Source organism: Pristiophorus japonicus, chromosome 21 (genome assembly GCF_044704955.1).
Source record: "Pristiophorus japonicus isolate sPriJap1 chromosome 21, sPriJap1.hap1, whole genome shotgun sequence".
NCBI classification, from domain to species: domain Eukaryota; kingdom Metazoa; phylum Chordata; class Chondrichthyes; family Pristiophoridae; genus Pristiophorus; species Pristiophorus japonicus.
In genome coordinates, this window is record NC_091997.1 from 66,694,124 (window position 1) to 66,714,436 (window position 20,313).

Below are 20,313 nucleotides of genomic sequence, written 5' to 3' on the forward strand. Positions count from 1 at the left end.
GGGAGAGAGAGAGAGAGAGGCTGGTGGAGAGAGGGGGAGGCTGGGTGGAGAGAGAGAGAGAGGGAGGCTGGGTGGAGAGAGAGAGAGAGAGGGAGGCTGGGTGGAGAGAGAGGCTGGATAGAGAGAGAGAGAGAGAGAGAGAGAGAGAGAGAGAGAGAGAGGCTGGATAGAGAGAGGGGGGCTGGGTGGCGAGAGAGAGGCTGGTGGAGAGAGAGAGTGAGAGCGAGAGACTGGGTGGAGAGAGAGAGAGAGAGAGAGAGAGAGAGAGAGAGAGAGAGAGAGAGGGCTCGGTGGAGAGAGGGAGAGAGAGAGAGAGAGAGAGAGAGAGAGAGAGAGAGAGAGAGAGAGAGAGAGAGGAGGGGGGGAGGGAGGGAGGCTGGGTGGAGAGAGAGCGAGCGAGAGAGGGGCTCGGTGGTGAGAGAGAGCGAGAGAGAGAGAGAGAGAGAGAGACTGGGTGGAGAGCGCGAGAACGAGAGCAAGAGAGAGGCTGGGTGGTGAGAGAGGCTGGGTGGAGAGAGAGAGATGGGGGTTGGGGGGGAAATCGGAGTGGAGAGAGAGAATTCAGGAAAGACAGATCACGTTCTTCCAATCCCGTATACAAGGGTCATCATTGGAGTGGATGATATCCAGAAGTCATGATACTGTCACTATTCACTTCGTACCCAATAAACCTGTTAACAATCCGTACACAATATCCCATCTATGGTGGGGGTGGGGGGAGGTTGCATTTGAGCTTGGGTAAGGCACTTTGGCTGGGGGAGGGAAGTACTTGGACTGGGATAAGGCACTTTGGCTGGGGGAGGAATGCACTTGGACTGGGTGGGTAAGGCAGTTCAGTTGCTATCTTCTGGGGAGCTCTGTCCTCTGTCGCTTCAGGAAGTCAAAGTGGATCGAGTTACAATTTGCAAAGTCAGTGAGACCTTGGGATGGGCAGTGACACATTCCAGTGAAATTTCAGGTGTGGCTTATCTTCCAAGGAGACCAATCAGAAATAAGGGATGGAGCCCGTTAGCCATTTTTGCAGTACAAATAAGCGCAACCAAAATAAATATGCACCTAGCCAGTGTTTTTTAAAAAAACCGTTTTAATCACACTGCTTCTTTCTGAAAATATGGCTGGGCTTCCCAACTGCTCAGTCAGGGCAAGGAAGATTGTTTGCTGAGCTAGCAAGTTTCAGGCAAGGCAGAGGTGAAGGCCCTCTAGGTTTTGGAAGGGAGGTGGGCAAAGGGAAATCCAATGGCTCCCATTGGAGGGCGCAGTGAGAGGAAGCTGAGTGAGGATATGATTGGTGCAACCATACCCTTCAGAAGGGGAGAAAATTGGGTGGGAGGAAACCTGATAATTTGTGGAGAAAAATCTATGCTCGACCTGAAACAGATGTCTGGGACACTGGAGATCACGAGTGAAACAGAGTTTTTAAAACAAAGTTCCAGAAACAAAACACCAATCAAAAGAGCGAGCCAACAATTTGTTTGAACGATTCAAAGTAGGCATATTGCTCTTCCAAGATTCACTTTTCTTTACATGAATATATACATGAAAATGGAAATAAGACCCATGTAGCCACAAACCACATTGTAGATTGTGAAGAGATGTTGGGTGACTGAATAAGGAGAAAGGATGTGATATGGGTTCATGTTGACTTGTCTGGTGGGATGCACATAGCCCCATTTTCGAGAACAAATGTACAATTATATAATAAATATTCTGACCAATTTTTCTCAATTAATTAGATGGAGAGATGGCTGCATGTAACATATAATAGTTACTGCCTCTAGTCTCAAATGGATGCAAGAGAAATTAACCAGCATGCAGCGTTACGCTTGAATGGGCTACCGAGATTTCATTTCTACTCTTGGTGAACTGTTAGTTTGATTTTATTCTCTGCTTGATGCAAAGGTTGTGTTCGAAGTTCCATTATTTTTCTTTCCTTTTTTAAATTCCCTCCTCTCCTGAAGGCGTCGCCTTATTGGGGGTATGGTTCCCCAGGCTCCAGCTCCCCTACTGTACCCTACCCAAGTGACCGTAGCAAGACCCTGAGCCCATTCAATATCCAGACATTCACTATCCATTCAGTGTCACTCTGACTGTGATGCAGAGTTGGAGACCTGGCTGATTACTGCCCTCACCCCCACCCCCACCCCCTCCGCTTTCCTCGGACGACGTCACTGATACCAACTGCAGCGCCCCCTAGCCGAGACCGGCTTACTCAGCACACAGCAGGAATAGCATCTGGTCTGTATGGCTCAGCAGCGCATAGCACATCCTTCAGATGGTGCCACAAAAGTTCCATGACTTGAGCATAACTCTAAGAGCAAGTGTGTTTGTATGTACTAGGTCCATACAGCGGAGCCTGGTCTCCAGTTGTCTTGGACCCCCTTGCCACTGGACCAAGACCTTGCTCTTAAGTCAAGCCCATGTGGTAGCTGGTGTGCAACGGCCACCCCGCGTTAAAATAATTCACACACAGGCATCTTCCACCCTTCAAAATGAAGTTCGGGACCTGTAACGTCAGGACCCTCATGGACAACCCCAACAGCAACAGGCCGGAATGGCGTACTGCCATCGTTGCCCAAGAGCTCAGACACTTCGACATCAACACCCTAAGCGAGACCCAGCGGGCAGGGGAAGGCCAGCTCAAGGAACAAGATGGTGGTTACACCTTCTTCTGGAAAGGTAAACCAGAAGAAGATTGCCGCCTCCATGGGATTGGCTTCGCCATTAAAAAATGAACTAGTTGGCCATCTCAGAGACTCCCCTTTCATGACTGTTCGGATCACCCTAGCCCGGAACCAGTGCACTACGGTCTTCAAGTGCGTACGCCCCAACCCTGGAAGCTTACAGACGAGACCAGAGAGGAGTTCTACTCCAGCCTCGAACAATACCTATAAAGTCATCCTCGACTCCGAGGGACTGCTTAAGAAAATGAGCAGAAAGGCCTCTCTGAGCCAGGTCGCCACGTGACCCTTACTGGCGACCTTTACCACCAACTGACCCATTTGATAAGACAACTTGGCCGTGCGTCCCGAAACCTGCAAAAGACGGTTAACTGGACAGTGAAGCAAAATCAGGAGGTGCCGATGTTCGCCAGTCAGTACTTCACAGCTGATGAAATGGAATGATTGACAGGTGCGATTGCCATTCTAAACTGATGGAGGTTTTATTGAAAAGGAAGTGTCATCAACTTAAAAAAAAAGGTTAAAAATGTGTGGGACATTTTTTTTTTCTTAGTAGAATCATTGAATCATGTTAAAGATTTGGGAATGGTGATGCCGAAATAATGAAAAAATAAATGTGGAAAAACACAAATTGAGAAAAGAAAGATTGAAGTGGACATTTAAAAGATTAAAAAAAAACAAGTGCATTTAAGAACCATGCAAAAAAAAAAGTAAAAAAGTTAAGATTGTAAAGGATAATTGAAAAGAAGCAAACATACCATTAGTCGGATGCTTTGCAAACGAGACAGAAAATCGTTTAACGGCTGTCATAGATAACATTTCTGAGGAAACAAAAAGGGCTGAAGTTAAAACTAACAGTGCAGTTTTAACACAGAACGTCCCACATTACATGAGCGGGTGATGACTTCTTAAAAAGAAAAATGCAAAACCAACCTCTCACCTTGGGGGCCCCCTTGATTCAACACTTCCGCGTTTGGCTGTGCTGGTGGTTGCGGGGGGGGGGGGGGGGGGTGGGGGAGAAACAAGAGGAGTGGGACAAGAGGAGTCGGATACCCCGACATGATCGCACCTCTGAACTTAGCCTTCGGGAGCAATTGTTCAGCATGCATTAGGGATGGCAATGCATCTTTCCCTCTGTCCATCCAATCAACCGGGGAGCCTGTCCCAATGTGACCTCTTCCTTTAGGCCACAGACATAGAAGCTGGTTTGAGTACATAAAGTCATTATGTCCAAGGCCCGGGGAGGGGCGGAGGGACAGTTTAAATGCGAACAAGCTCGGATACTCAAAAGAGTAAAATGGGCACCTTTAAACAGGAAGCCCCCTCACGTGCCATGTTCGCGGAGTCAGGGTGCCCTTGCTGGTGGGCTGGTATCGGCCGACAGGCCCACCAACTGTGCTGGGAATGCACAGCCCCACTATACCGTTGCTGCTCGTGCCGCTGTTCTATAATTGGTTCACCAGCACGCGCCATGCGCAGCCTGGTATCGGCAAATGTGAAATATCTCTGGGCGATGGCTTTGCACCAGGGGCAATACAGACACTGCCACTTCAAACTGAAATAAAGAAAGATGAAGATGGCCGCCCTGGCCCACCATTCTACGGTCACCGATTGTCCCATTTGTTTGCCATTTAATAAATAAATGAATAAATAAACAAAACACCACAGTGCAGAATGACGAGCAGAGCTTCATTGCATGCGTTTGCGGCACGTGTGGCAGAGATCCGTCACTCCACAGGGTGGCGAGTAGTGTAGATTCCGTCTCGCCTTTCCTGCATCGTTGCCAAGGCGCTGGCAACGTCACAACATTCATGCACTGTCCAAAAGTTGTGATTGCACGAGAGCGGGCACGGAGGAGATTTACGAGGATGTTGCCGCGACTGGAGAATTTTAGCGATGAGGAAAGATTGGATAGGCTGGGGTTGTTTTCTTTGGAACAGTGGAAGCAGAGGGGAGATTTAATTGAAGTGTATAAAATTATGAGGGGCCTAGATAGTAAAAATAAAACTGGGAAGGTGGCTCAACCGTGGCGAATAAGGGAAATTAAGGATAGTGTTAAAACCAAGGAAGAGGCATATAAATTGGCTAGAAAAAGCAACAAACCTGAGGACTGGGAGAAATTTAGAATTCAACAGAGGAGGACTAAGTGTTTAATTAAGAGGGGGAAATAGAGTACGAGAGGAAGCTTGCAGGGAACATAAAAACTGACTGCAAAAGCTTCTATAAATATGTGAAGAGAAAAAGATTAGTGAAGACAAAGGTAGGTCCCTTGCAGTCGGATTCAGGTGAATTTATAATGGGGAACAAAGAAATGGCAGACCAATTGAACAAATACTTCGGTTCAGTCTTCATGGAGGAAGACACAAATAACCTTCCGAATGTACTAGGGGACAGTGGGTCTAGTGAGGAGGAACTGAAGGATATCCTTATTAGGCGGAAAATTGTGTTAGGGAAATTGATGGGATTGAAGGCCGATAAATCCCTGGGGCCTGATAGTCTGCATCCCAGAGTATTTAAAGAAGTGGCCATAGAAATAGTGGATGCATTGGTGATCATTTTCCAACAGTCTATCGACTCTGGATCAGTTCCTATGGACTGGAGGGTAACTAATGTAACACCACTTTTTAAAAAAAGGAAGGAGAGAAAATGGGTAATTATGGACTGGTTAGCCTGACATCAGTATGGGGGAAATGTTGGAATCAATTATTAAGGATGAAATAGCAGCGCATTTGGAAAGCAGTGACAGGATCGGTCCAAGTCAGCATGGATTTATGAAAGGGAAATCATGCTTGATGAATTTTCTGGAATTTTTTGAGGATGTAACTAGCAGAATGGACAAGGGAGAACCAGTGGATGTGGTGTATTTAGACTTTCAAAAGGCTTTTGACAAGGTCCTGCACAAGAGATTGGTGTGCAAAATCAAAGCACATGGTATTGGGGGTAATGTATTGACGTAGAGAGAGAACTGGTTGGCAGACAGGAAGCAGAGAGTCGGGATAAACGGGTCCTTTTCAGAATGGCAGGCAGTGACTAGTGGAGTGCCACAGGGCTCAGTGCTGGGACCCTTAGTTCTTTACAATATACAGTAACGATTTAGATGAAGGAATTGAGTGTAATATCTCCAAGTTTTCAGATGACACTAAGCTGGGTGGCGGTGTGAGCTGTGAGGAGGACGCTAAGAGGTTGCAGGGTGACTTGGACAGGTTAGGTGAGTGGGCAAATGCATGGCAGATGCAGTATAATGTGGATAAATGTGAGCTTATCCATTTTGCGGGCAAAAACACAAAGGCAGATTATTATCTGAATGGCGGCAGATTAGGAAAAGGGGAGGTGCAACGAGACCTGGGTGTCATGGTTCATCAGTCATTGAAAGTTGGCATGCAGGTACAGCAGGCGGTGAAGGCAGCAAATGGTATGTTGGCCTTCATAGCTAGGGGATTTGAGTATAGGAGCAGGGAGGTCTTACTGCAGTTGTACAGGGCCTTGGTGAGGCCTCACCTGGAATAGTGTGTTCGGTTTTGGCTTCCTAATCTGTGGAAGGACATTCTTGCTATTGAGGGAGTGCAGCGAAGGTTCACCAGACTGATTCCAGGGATGGCTGGACTGACATATGAGGAGAGACTGGATCAACTGGGCCTTTATTCACTGGAGTTTAGAAGGATGAGAGGGGATCTCATAGAAATATATAAGATTCTGACAGGACTGGACACGTTAGATGCGGGAAGAATGTTCCCGATGTTGAGGTAGTCCAGAACCAGGGGACAGTCTTAGGATAAGGGGTAGGCCATTTAGGACTGAGGTGAGGAGAAACTTCTTCACTCAGAGTTGTTAACCTGTGGAATTCCCTGCCACAGAATGTTGTTGATGCCAGTTCATTGGATATATTCAAGAGGGAGTTAGATATGGCTCTTACGGCTAAAGAGATCAAGGGGTATGGAGAGAAAGCAGGAAAGTGGTACTGAAGGAATGATCAGCCATGATCTTATTGAATGGCGGTGCAAGCTCGAAGGGCTGAATGGCCTACTCCTGCACCTATTTTCTATGTTTCTATGTAGAGTGAATAGGATGGACCTATTTCCCTTAGCAGAGGGGTCAACAACCAGAGGGCATAGATTTAAAGTAATTGGTTGGAAGTTCAGAGGGGATTTGAGGGGAATTGTTTTCATCCAACAGGGTGGTGGGGGTCTGGAACTCGCTGCCTGAAAGGGTGATAGAGGCAGAATCCCTCACCACATCGCAACCTACAGGGCCAAGGACCTAGTGCTAGAAAGTGGGATTAGGCTGGATAGCTCTTTGTCGGCCGGCACGGACACGATGGGCTGAAATGGCCTCCTTCTGTGCTGTAAATTTCTATGATTCTATGATGAAAAGATCAGGTACGTTGTAGGAAGGCAGCTTGGATTACCTATACCAATACCTGGCATTCAGAGATAGGCACCACTGACTTTTCCCAATGCCCTCTCAGGAAAACTCCCACTGGCAACCCATTCTTCGTGGCTACCTTAAGCTTCCTCGAGACATCTTCTGAACCAGATGTTTAATGTTAACATCTCACATTTACTGGGGCTCAAAATAAGAATGAGGACGAGAGCACGACTGATAAACTGCATGCTTCCCTTGTAACTGGAAGGGCCATTACCAAATGTTACGTTTCCAAGAGTAGAATTGTGGCGAGAATGAGCGGAATGATGCAATAAAAAGTAATGTACAAGATGCTCGGGCTATGGCATGCACCAACAGCTTTTTGGTGACCAGGTCACTGGCTAACAAAAAAAACTGAAGAAAGAAAAATACCGCCTTCAAACCAAGCCCAGTAGCAGCATTTTTGTTGTTTGACTGTTAATGATTTTTGTTCTCTCTTCTGCTGCCTCCTGCCGAGATAGCTTACCGCATGGTCTCCTCTGTCCAAGTGACCATTTTCCATGTGCAGCCCTAGACAGTATCGGCAGTCTATCCAACCAAGGGGGGACACTGCAGTAGTGCTGATCCAGTCCTTGCCAACAATCTCCACGAACGTGCCCAATGTGACACAAACATGCCCAGTAAGACACAAACACGCACACAGGCACAGCACACAGAGATTACAGCACGGGTCGCTGGACAGTGGTCAGGAGTGGGAAGACTGTCCCTTTCCTGGCCCTTGGCTGTCGAGGCCAACCTTAATGCCCCCTCGGGCTGCACCAGATGTGACCAGTTACCTCAGTATGGACCAGGGATTGAGTGCTGCTCCCTGCATTAATCAGCTGACCTGCTGGACAAGCACAGCTTGTGCATCAATCAGCCCTACATTCTCTATTCCAGACAGACCTGGATTACAGCCATTATTAGTACATAGATCTTTCAAATTCAACTTCAATCCGTGTCCTCAGAATGGAAAATCCTGACAGGAATTAAGTGTTGTCTGGCCAGCCAATCAATCCATATTAATATTAATACTGGTTCTGATGATGAATTGCTTTGAAGAAAGTTTGTGCAATATCAGAGCTTAAGTCAACTTGGATTAGTTCTCAGTTCTCTGGGTACAATAGGTGCGCCAGTCAGAGCGAGAAAGCTCGGTAAAGTCACATCACCTGCTGGGTAGAAGCTTTCAGAACGCATTAAAAATAAACCCTACAAAAACTTTAATCAAAAGGAAATAAATCCCAAGAAGGAATTTAATAATAATTTTTAAAACTCACACCGTTAGAGCTTTATGTGGGTAGCAAAAAGATGCAGAGTCACAAAGGGACAGATACGGGATAAAGGAAGGAGGGAGAAGGCATGACTGGGGAACTGGGGAGTTCTTCTCTTTCCCGAAGTCACGAAACTGTAGAATAAAATATTTCAGACACAACTTCCTGTCGCCTGTTCTAAATTACACCCCACACAAAGTTTTATTAATTAAATATATTAATCGGAATGAATTCTGGAGCTACCCTTACTGATGGGCTATATCCTATGATTTAGCAAAGCCAAGACTTATGATCAGTGTGCATTTTTAATTAATGGAAGGTTGCAACATTGCAATCAGCTTTCCAGAGCTCAAACTACTACTTTTTAAAAAGATGGGCTTGCACTACAATTATCTCTTGTTGCAAGATCCAAATCTATTACACAGCTTGGCACATTCCCCCTGCTGCACAATTTCCGGCCTCCCTCACACTGGCTCCATGGATGGGTAAGGTACAGACAGCCAAGCCCAAACCCTCAACGCACAGGAGGTCTTTCCCAAGGGTTTTGGGAAGAGTTGGCATCCGTATTTTCTCGAGGTGAGGGGAGGGGAGCGCTCCCTCGAGGTGGTGGTGGGGGAGCCCTCCCTCTCGAGTGGGGGGGGGGGGGGGTGTGGGAGCCCTCCCTCGAGGTGGGAGAAGGGGAGTGCTCCCTCGAGGTGGGAATTCCCATCCAGAAACGTGTATCTGAATTTTTAAAAACGGATAAAACATTTTGGGCAGGTGTTTCACCGGATGCCAAGATCAGCTCAATCCTCGATCGTTGTGCCACCTCAATTAAGACTTTGTCACTATGCTGTCAAAAGTGGGCATAGTCTATGTGGCGGAAGGACTTTCCTACGTACCCTGAATAGTGTGCAGACTATTGCAAAGCGCGTGAAGGAGATTTAGCATAAGGAAGAAGGTAAAGCATAATTCTTGACTGACGGAAAGAGATGCGTCTCATCTGCATACACTACTGGCAGTACCCTCGCTGTGTAAATATTATGGGTAAACTTCACCTTGCAGTGGGAGCCAGCAGAATCCACTTCCACTAGCAAAAAAACATCCCTCGTCTCTATTTAGTCTACTCGACTACTGTTTGTATTCATTTACTCAGCTCAAACACCCTCGACACTGTCAAAGCAATAGATTACCGCTTTTCATGAGCTAAAATACTAATAGCTGTGGATGATTATAACCGAATGATGATTAATTTTGGAGATGAATTAGTGAGGCACTGCATACACCAGGTGTGTGTGTGAATGGAACAGGAGTCAATGATTGCCTTCCAAGGACAGCCTTCCCTTTTCCTGCATTCCAGGCACATCCATAATATTCTCACCCACTGAAATTAATGGAAGCAGTCTGAAGTAGCTTCCGTAACAGATTGTTAATTGCAATGTGTGAATATTTGACAAAGAGACAAGCTGGCAGCAGAGCTTACCTTTCCCAGGAACAAGTGCCAGCCTGCAGTACAACACAACAAAGCCTAGCATATCAACTAATCCCGAGACCATTAAGGATGGGCGATAAATGCTGCTCTTGCCAGTGACGCCCACATCCCGTGAACGAATAAATACATTTTTTCTTTAAATCGCCACGTCATTTATAGCTATCAGGACCCATTTCGTTTAGTCAGCTAGTAAAAAATAAACAGGCATTGGAAAAGCAGGCAGCACAACCCTACACCCATGCAAACACGCATGCATAGAGTTCTATGATCCCTGGGCAGAGAAAGGGAACCGACATTATAACTTGGGTCTGTCGGCTCCACATCGCATTTTACAGGCACCAATGGTGGAACTAGCCCCAGACATAACCTCTGCAGAAATATTAAGCATGTCATATACAATAATATCTCCTTCCATAGGAGGATTTTGGATGCCTTCATTAGCTCCAACCCCGACCCCGTTTATTATAGCGAGTTGTCTGCTTGCTTCTAGCCCTTGTATGCACCTAAAGAGTCACCACAGACAAACAAATTAATCATACATTGTATCCTGGTGACAGTGAAACTGATTCTTCAATTGGTAGGTAAAAGGCACTCAATTACTTTATCAAACTCCAAAGTACACATTCAGAATTTAAGAACATAAGAAATAGGAGCAGGAGTAGGCCATTTGGACCCTCAAGCCTGCTCCGCTATTCAATAATATCATGGCTGATCTGACCTTGGCCTCAACTCCACTTCCCTGGCCGCTCCTCATAACCCTCGACTCCCTATTGTTCAAAAATCTGTCTATTTCCACCTTAAATATATTCAATGGCCCAGCTTCCACTGCTCTCTGGGGCAGAGAATTCCACAGATTCATAACCCTCGGAGAGAAGAAATTCTTCCCTCACCTTAACTGAGAGTAAACCACTTAGCTGATTACTCATCAAATTGCACCATCTTGCGGTTCCATTTATGTCCCCCTCCTCCTGAAGAGGCTGAGGCTTGTTGGGGTGCAGTGTCACGGGTACCTCGACCAAGCGGCCAGTCTGCACCCTTAAGCCAGGTGGTGACAGTCAGCGGATTATTCAACTGGAACAGACATCAAAGCAGAGCCTACTCTCCACATGGGAGTCACTGGTCAAGGAGCAGGAGTAGGAGAATGACCATTGACTATAGCGCCCCCAACACTTCAGCTGAGGGCATCGAACTCGGCACACATCAGGGGCTGAGCCTAAAGCCCTTCACTGTCCACATGGCTCCGTACCACAGCACATTGGAGAACACAGCCAGCGGCTGAGAACACAGTGCCATCTCTAAAGTTTGTGTGAAGGTATTACTGACTAATCAGCTCCCTGCTCACCACCCTCCTCTCTATTAAACTGTCCTCCAGTACACTGAACCCCAGCAACTCGAAGAAATAGACATGTTGACAATAAATATTACATGAATGACAGAATGAAGGGAACTTGTTTCTAAGCGGTAGTACATCAGAGATTAGATAATGCTCGTGATAGAGGTCATGATTGGAACCTCTCAACATGCTAGTTCTAAAGGTATTGATTAACCGATGTATTTGCTAGGTCAAGTTGTGACTTTGGAACAATAGCCCTGGGAGTCACAACGTGTGATAGTACTGTTCTAATGCTGGCTCAAATTCCTCTTTCTGCTATTTTAATGCAGATGTTCACCGGTTTCGTGTAACTGGGTTAACGTTTCTTAAAACAGCAGACAGGGGAATTGGATATGCAGCTCGTACCATAGTATCGCACTGCGTAATTGTGCTCAGGTGATAATAGTGCGCAAGCTTGTACTACAATCAGGGGAGCGGGCAGGTTGGAGGTCAGAGGGCCTCCTCGTAGGACTGCTCCTGTGCCTGGCCAAGGGGGCCATTAACCGGTCGAGGCAGAGGGTGGCCGAGGGGGTTGTTCAGCCCGACTGCCTGTCTCTCTTTCGCGGCTACGTTCGCGCCAGGGTGTCCCTGGAGATGGTACGCTCGCGGCCTTCCGCGAGAGGTGGGCACCGGAGGGACTAGAATCACCCCCGGCAACCAAATTTTAATTTGAACTAAGTTTCCTTTAAAGTTTTATTTGGAAATTTGTGGGTTCTAGTACCCTTGCCAAAAGGGGTCACTTGATTTAAAGTTACAATTAAAATTGTTGTACTACAATCAGAGAGGACTTGGGAGCGAAAAGTCCTTCAGGTTTTTTTTTTTAAAACCATTTCCCGCGCCTGCATAACAGGCTTCTACTGAAATTCATTGTGATGAAATGAGAGTAGCCCAAGGTGGCAGCGTCTGGATCGCATCCAGCGCTGTCGAACCAGCAAATTGTAAACAGTTCTCAGCAACCTACCATCCTTCAGAGAAAAATAACTGGAGCCACTCTTTCTCCGGTGCGAGCGGGCGTAGTCTTGGAGGTTAGGGGCACTAGAGGAGCCACCAAGTACTGTGGTACTGAACAAACCAGCACACTGGGAACCTGCACACGAGACGGTTAGGTGTTAGGTCAAAAAAAAGGTTTTAGTAACAATCCCTCATGCTGCATGCGTTTATAAGATCTAACACACATATACGCAGGACAGATGGGAGATCATTTTTGAAATAACATTCAGAAACATTGTAGAATTTCAGTCTGAGAAGTTAGAGGTCAGGTTTAAATTTTAAAATTAAGATAAATTTCATCACTTATGGATGCCCAAAAATACAAGTCTCTAACCGCACCCATCCCCAGTAACCACCAATATTCCACGCCTGTTTTATACAGCTCAATAATGCTCTCTAAGCAAAACCCAAGTGTCAAGCACAGATCTGTACATCCCATAACCTCGGGGTGTTTTTCACTAGCCATGTGAAGGTGCCAAATCTTTCAGTCGCCTACCAGAATCTGGGCCCGACTGGAACAGGAGGTGGCCATTTAGCCCCTCAATCCTGTTCTGCCATTGAATTAGATAATGGCTGCTCTGTTTCTGAACTCCATCGAACTGTCTTGGTTCCATAACCCTCAATACCCTTTGCTAAACAAAAATCTATCAATCTCCAAGTTTTGACATTTTCAATTGACCCCCAGCCTCAGCAGCCTTTTTGGGAATGAGAGTTCCAGATTTTCACTAGCCTTTGTGTGAAGAAGTGCTCCCTGACCCTTGCACAGCCGAGCTTTGATTTTAAGGTGATGCTCCCTAGTTCTGCACTACCCCACCAAAGCTTCTCTCTATCCTTTAATATATTTTTCTCCTGAGTGAAGTGCCCTGCTGGTATGGGATTCCCTGGGTGCGGATTCCTGCTGGTATGGGATTCTCTGGGTGCGGACTCCTGCTGGTATGGGATTCACTGGGTGCGGATTCCTGCTGGTATGGGATTCCCTGGATACAGTGCCCTGCTGGTATGGGATCCCCTGGATACAGTGCCCTGCTGGTATGGGATCCCCTGGATACAGTGTCCTGCTGGTATGGGATCCCCTGGATACAGTGCCCTCTGCTGCCTCACCCACGTGGCCATCCAATGACCTTCAGCAGGTTATTTCAAGATGGTCTCAATCCTGGCCTCACCCAGTGGCCCCTTTCCCGCAGCAAGCAGTGCTGGGATAGTCTACTGAGACATTGAAACCATCTTCTCTCTTTTCAGAAGTGGTCGTCTCTGCTTCGTATTTACAGTACATTAAAAATGTAACACATTTTTGCCCACAGACCTCTCAGTTTAATAAATGCAGTGTAAAAATATTACAGCAATAAGCAAACTAGTGCATGGTTTTAAAATAAAATAGCTTTGTAACATGATTAAGAAATTACTAGTATTTAAATTGAAGTGTTACAAAAGCCAAAGAATCAAAGCAGTCTTGGTATAATGGCTCATCTTTTCCTAAATTCAGGGTATAATTCAAGGTACGCCAGTTTTCTCAACTAGTACAAGGATAACAAGAGAGATAATGTAAAATTTTGTGTTAAGCACGTCCTCGTGTCATGCTTTTCTATCAACATTTATCATTGTAAAGTTTTATGCCAACATTTCCCATGTCAACCGTCACAATGTAGTTACAAGATCTGGCCACTAGGTGGTTACATGATGGGAGTTTCTGAAGTCTCTCCCCATCTCAAGTCGCCATCTTGTATATAAAAAATATAAAAATTCATCAAATGTGGTCAATACCAATTTACTCATTATCTCAGCAGCCCTTAATTAAAATTTATGACAACGAAAACTAAATTTTGTATTATTTACTATAATCATAAAAATGCTCAACATAAATAGTTTTACAAGCTAGTTTATTTGGTTACTACCACTCCTTTCCTGGTTGCGCTGCTTCTGACTGGGGTATGGTTCCATGGGTGACGATTATTACCTCGTCCAAGCCTAGATGGTGAGAATTATCTAGGTATTCAGCTATGAAGGGCATCACAATTTGAGTCTGTCAAACATAACATAAGAACATAAGAAACAGGATCAGGAGTAGGCCATGCGGCCCCTCGAGCCTGCTCCACCATTCAATAAGATCATGGCTGATCTGATCATAGACTCAGCTCCACTTCCCTGCCCGCTCCCCATAACCCCATAACGTTTAAGAAACTGTCTATTTCTGTCTTAAATTTATTCAATGGCCGAGCTTCCACAGCTCTGTGAGGCAGCGAATTCCTCAGATTTACAACCCTCAGAGAAGAAATTTCTCCTCATCTCAGTTTTAAATGGGTGGCCCCTTATTCGAAGATCATGCCCTCTAGTTCCAGTCTCCCCGCAGCAGCAGAAACATCCTCTCTGCATCTACCTTGTCAAGTTCCCTCATAATCTTATACGTTTCGATTATTCATTCTTCTGAATTCCAAAGAGTAGAGGCCCAACCTACTCAAACTTTCCTCATAAGTCAACCCCCTCATCCCTGGAATCAACCGAGTGAACCTTCTCTGAACTCCCTCCAAAGCAAGTATATCCTTTCTTAAATATGGAAACCAAAACTGCACGCAGTATTCCAGGTGTGGCCTCACCAATACCCTGTGTAGCTGTAGCAAGACTTCCCTGCTTTTATACTCCATCCCCTTTGCAATAAAGGCCAAGATTCCATTGGCCTTCCTGATCACTTGCTGTGCCTGCATACTAACCTTTTGTGTTTCATGCACAAGTTCCCCCAGGTCCCGCTGTACTGCAGCACTTTGCAATCTTTCTCCAGTTAAATAATAACTTGCTCTTTGATTTTTTTTCTGCCAAAGTGCATGACCTCACACTTTCCTACATTATACTCCATCTGCCAAATTTTTGCCCACTCACTTAGCCTGTCTATGTCCTTTTGCAGGTTTTTTGTGTCCTTCTCACACATTGCTTTTCCTCATCACACAAGCACTTCCAGCAATGAGGAGGAGGAGTGGGGACCTTGGCTGATTTCTCCCCCCTCCCCCACCTCCCCACCCCACCCTCCCTAGCCAATTCCTGTAAATCAGCTAACTCAGCAAAGACCAGGATAGAACCAAGGATATTCCTTCCTGTATGGCTTAACACTACTTATCCAAGCGAGCAAACGTCAGCAATAGGACAGCTGCCCTTTCACCTCCTCCCTTCCCACCTTCCAGGGCCCCAAACACTCCTACCAGGTGAAAAAACGATTTACTTGTACTTCTAACTTAGTATACTGTAATCGCTGCTCACGATGCGTTCTCCTCTACACTGGGGATGACCAAACACAGTTCGGGTGACTGCTTTGCTGAACATCGCAGGTTAGTCCGCAAGTGTGACCCTGAGCTTCCAGTCTCTTGCCACTTTCATTCTCCGCCCCACTCCCACTCTGACCTCAGCTTCCTACACCGTTCCAATGGAGCTCAACGGAAGCTCGAGGAACAGCACCTGTTCTTTCAATTGGGCCCTTTACAACCTTCAGGCTCAACACTGAGATTAACAATTTTAGATCATAAACCCTGCTCCCATTTTTTCTGGACAGCAGATGCTGTTGACGATTCTGCCATTCCCATTTACACCTCCTCTACACTCTTCTTTTGTTCTTTTACTTGTTCCATTACCATCTCCTTTTGCCTTCTGAATCCCTTTTATCATTCAATCTCTCCTGCCTTCCACCCGATCACAGACCTTCCCCTTTTGTTCTTTCCTCCCCTCCCCCCTGCCCCAACACTTACTTAAAAATCTGTTCCATCTCTAACCTTTTCCAGTTCTGACGAAGGGTCATCGACCTGAAACATTAACTCTGTTTCTTTCTCTCCGCAGATGCTGCCTGACCCGCTGAGTATTTCCAGCATTTTCTGTTTTTATAAATTACCTTCGACATAACTGTAATTACAGAAGAACGGGATCATAGAGGTCAAAAGGACCTCTAATAGCACGGCTAGATGCAAGTGTCTTATCAAAGTTATTTCAATTAAATGTCTCGGTAGACATTTATGGTGAAATTTTTTTAATTAAAGAGCTTGTCAAAAAGGCCCAAGCAATGCTTAGAGATGGATCATGTTTAAGTCTGCACTGAATGAAAGTGTGCTTGGTCAGTCATACTTTGGATGCAATTCAAGTCTCCTCTAAAATATCTCATAATTCTCACTTGAGAAACCATAACTTTAAAAAGAATAAAACTTATAGAATCACAGAACAGTGCAGCAGAGAAGGAGGCTGCCATTCGGCCCCTCGAGTCTGCCCCGGCTCTCTCGAAGAGCAATCCCGTTAGTCCCACTCTCCCCGCTCTTTCCCCATATCCCGGCAATTTTTTCTCCTTCAAATATTTATCCAATTCCCTTTTGAAGGCTACTATTGAAGCGGTTTCCACCGCCCTATCAGGCAGTGCATTCCAAATCCTAACCACTCGCTGTGTAATAAGGTTTTTCCTCATCTCGCCTCGGGTTCTTTTGCCAATCACCTTAAATCTGTGCCCTCTGGTTATCGCTGCTTCTGCCACTAAACAGTTCCTCTTTAATTACTCTATCTGAAACCTTCATGATTTGAAACATCTCTATCTTGGCCTTAGCTGACCTTGCTCTCTGCTGGAGTGCAGTCCCACGGCCTGCTGGACCTCTCCCGTGTTTGCGCAGACAGTGAATTTCAGCCATGTGCTCGACCAATCGGCTACAACTCACCGCCCAGGTTCCACATCTGAAGTGCAGCCACTTGGGTGAAGTACGAGAGAGAGAGAGAGAGAGAGAGAGAGAGAGAGAGAGAGAGAGAGAGAGAGAGAGAGAGAGAGAGAGAGAGAGAGAGAGAGTTGTCCTGTGGAACTGTACCCCAGCAAAGGATAGGAGGGGCAAGAGAGCAAGAGAAAACACAGACACAACACTCACTTCTGAAACCTTCAATTGCAATTCTATTCGTTCAGGGAGAGACAAGGGAAAATTACTATGGATAAATGACAAGCTGTGTAATCCCAAAATGGAAATTGATTTTAACTTCGAATCTCCCTGTCTCTTTTCATTTCCGTTAAGGGCTCTATATCAAAGTAAATCCCTAAACCAACGCTGCAATTTTAAAATATTAAGTTCAAAAGTTCAACTTCCCACATCTTCACTTCAAATATCATCAAAATGTTGAAGCTTGTTGTTATCAGAATGAACCACTGCACTGCACGATAACGTTGAACAAACACATTAAGACGATAGTTGGGAAGAGTGATTAATCGCTCGTAAATCAGTGCGTTCACTGCCTCCGAAGCTTTTTAAGCAAATTTGTAGGAAAGTACTTGCAAGTGTGCTGCACGTGGGCAGTGCAGAGACTCGCGGTGTGTGTCGCAGAATGACGCGGCACATCAAATCACTGGCCATCAAATCACCATTACTGAAAGTGAACACGGGCGCAAGAGTCCGCCATTACAACGAGTACATTATAAGCTGACAAAATATAATGGTCAATACATTCAGGATATTAAATTGTTTGAGTATGAACTGCCTTGACAGCTCAGTTGGTAAAAAGCATACAGGTCCTAGGTTCAACCACCAGCCCAAACTAGAGCCTGACAGCCAGCGCAGAGGCTGGGGTTGCTAAACTGGCCTCAGCGCTCTGCATTATGGAGGTGGTAAGGGGCATCAGTGATCCTGGCTGCTGGTGGCTATCCAGTGACTCGTGGTCATTGAGCGAGATCGGACTTGGCGGCGATGCTTTTCACGGTCGCACGGCCAATTGACACTCACGGTCGAGACTTGCAAGTGCAGTGCGCCGACCGCATCAGAGGGCTGCTGACGTTTGCAGAGAGAGAACTTGCACTTATGGATTGCCACGGGACGTGCCCAAGCCAGTGAACTACTTACAAAGTGTGCTGGCTTGTTTTTGTAACTTGTAGCAACAGAATCTTTGGCCAAGTCGCTGCGTGGAGTTGTTGCTCCGTTGGGCAGGGCCTTTACCAACTGAGCCACCGTGGGTGTACAATTGTTTGACCATTGATGGTTGTTCCATGAATTGGGCCAAAAAGGACTCGAGCCTACTCCCACTGAAAGCGATGGATTTATCCAGAAATTCTTAAGAACAAAGAACCTAAAGAGCACTCCACAATACATCTCTTCTACTCTGCCATTCACCATTTAGCTTAAACTCCCCGAAGGACGCAGTAACATTGCCAAAGCTTCAACAAGGGTTCGCATTCCTCTCTGGCAGCTGTCGGACTAGGGATAGGTTTGGCAGTGTTGTGTGTTTTGTTTTCACAAGGTTTCGTTGTAACTGCAGAAAAAAAGGACCCTTCATTGGAAAATAAAATGGGAAAGGGAAAAAAAACGTCACAGAAAATACAGTTGACATAACTGAACGCTCACGTCGGCTCCCCGTGTAAAGGGCGAGCGGGTTGCGGAGAAAGACATAAATGTAAAGAGTTGACGCAGGCTCGGAGACAGCTCTGTGCACTTGCACCTATTTGGACTGACTGGGGGGGCGACTCGCATCGCTGGCAGACAGCGGGTGCAGTGATTGGCAGCTCGGTCCTCATTTGCATTCAGTCAGTCAGCTGCACTGTGCATTCTGATTGCTGGTAGATAGCTCATCGCTTGTGGGGGGGGGGGGGGGGGAAATCCAGCAGTCTGTCCACAGAGCACAGGATTAAAGGGGCACGCCGGGTTCATCGGGGTTGGGGGCGTGGCGACGGAGCATTATTGAGGGGGCGTGGGAGGATTAGGTTGCAAGGCTGCTGCCCAAAAGATGCCATGTCACCATTGGTTATCTTTGGCAGAGCTGCTTCCGGCGACCCCTATAAGGGTTGTGCCGCTTGCCCTGTGTCGTGGGTTGGTCCAGCACTCAGTGGGCGCTGCGCTGAACTGTACCAAAGTGGCATTGGGGCCCTAACAACATCATTGGCTCCCAATAGACCTCGCTCTACTAGGTCTCAGCTCTAGAATTCCCTCCCTGTAACTTCAGAGCTCCTGACCTCCATAGCCTCGCCCCATCCCATTTCTGTAGACAACCTCCAGCCCCTACAATCCTCCAAAAACTCTACCTTCCTCCAATTCTGGCCTCTTGTGCATCCCCAGCTCCCATCGAACCATCATTGACGGCCGTGCCTTCAGTTGCCTTCAGCTGCCGAGACCTGGAGCAGTGGAATTCCCTCCCTGAACCTCGGTGTCTTTCTACCTCTCCTCCTTTAATATGCTCTTTTTTGTCCAGGCCAATATTTATCCCTCAACCAACATCATTAAAACAAATGATCTGGTCATCATCACACTGCTGTGTGTGGGAGCTTGCTGTGCACAAAGTGGCTGCTGCATTTCCCACATTACAAGTGACTACACTCCAAAAGTACTTCATTGGGTGTAAAGCGCTTTGGGACGTCCTGAGGTTGTGAAAGGCGCTATATAAATGCAAGTTCTCTCTTGCTTTAAAAGCTCTTTGATCTGTCCTAATGTCTCATGTGGATTGGTGTCACTTTTTATCCAATTACGCTCCCGCGAAGCGCTTTGGGACGTTTTGCCACATTAAAGGCGCTATTTAAATGCAAGTTGTTGTTGATTTGCACTGAATAACGAGGCGGCTGCTTGCTTCCGGTGGGAGTGACGGCTCTCGGACACGGGGCCCGCTGAGAAACTGTAGCGAGTGGGAAGCTGGTGCTAAGTTTGATCTTTGTCATTGTGGTCTCACTACCGCTCCGTTCTCGCTTCAAAAACAGGATGGGAGAGAGAGCAAAATTAGTGCGAATGTTGCTGAAATCATTACTCCACGTCTCTGCTGCATGTTAAAAGACAAAAGCGTTTTGTTAAAGTCAGGCGAAACAAGCCAAAGAAAGTGTGGCGATCTCGTGCTCCGTGAATAAGCCAACCATGCTGGTCCAATCAAAAAGTGCGCATATTATCAGGCAGGCAATGATTACAGGCTAGTGAATCTATAATTTAGCTGCACCACTTTTTTTGTACTCACCAAAGTGAGTGGTATTAGTGCTGGGGAATGGGACACAGGCCCCCAGTGTCAGCATCAAGCACTCCCAGGTCAGGCACAGCACAGTTAGATGGTCGATCACGCCCGGCTTCAACAATGTACGCTATCCCCAATCTTGGAGGAGCACTCCCTCACCACGCTAGTATGACTCTGTTCCAATTCCCATCTTGAGTGACGTTGCCCATTTAGAGT

At 46.4% G+C, this 20,313-nt stretch overlaps 1 protein-coding gene across 7 annotated transcripts in view; it reads right to left on the reverse strand.

Moving 5' to 3' along the window:
• ppip5k1a (diphosphoinositol pentakisphosphate kinase 1a) overlaps positions 1–20,313 on the reverse strand; it is a 173,860-nt gene that overhangs the window by 41,682 nt on the left and 111,865 nt on the right. For 3 of the 7 annotated variants that reach the window (XM_070864956.1, XM_070864959.1, XM_070864955.1), the window contains exon 26: positions 12,155–12,280. The exons of 2 other annotated variants lie outside the window; for them this stretch is intronic. In XM_070864956.1, the coding sequence (XP_070721057.1) occupies positions 12,155–12,280 (126 nt within the window). Of the gene's footprint in view, positions 1–3,436; positions 3,500–12,154; positions 12,281–19,603; positions 19,844–20,313 lie in introns of those variants that run through there. 2 more of the 7 variants (XM_070864957.1, XM_070864961.1) reach the window with 2 other exon arrangements.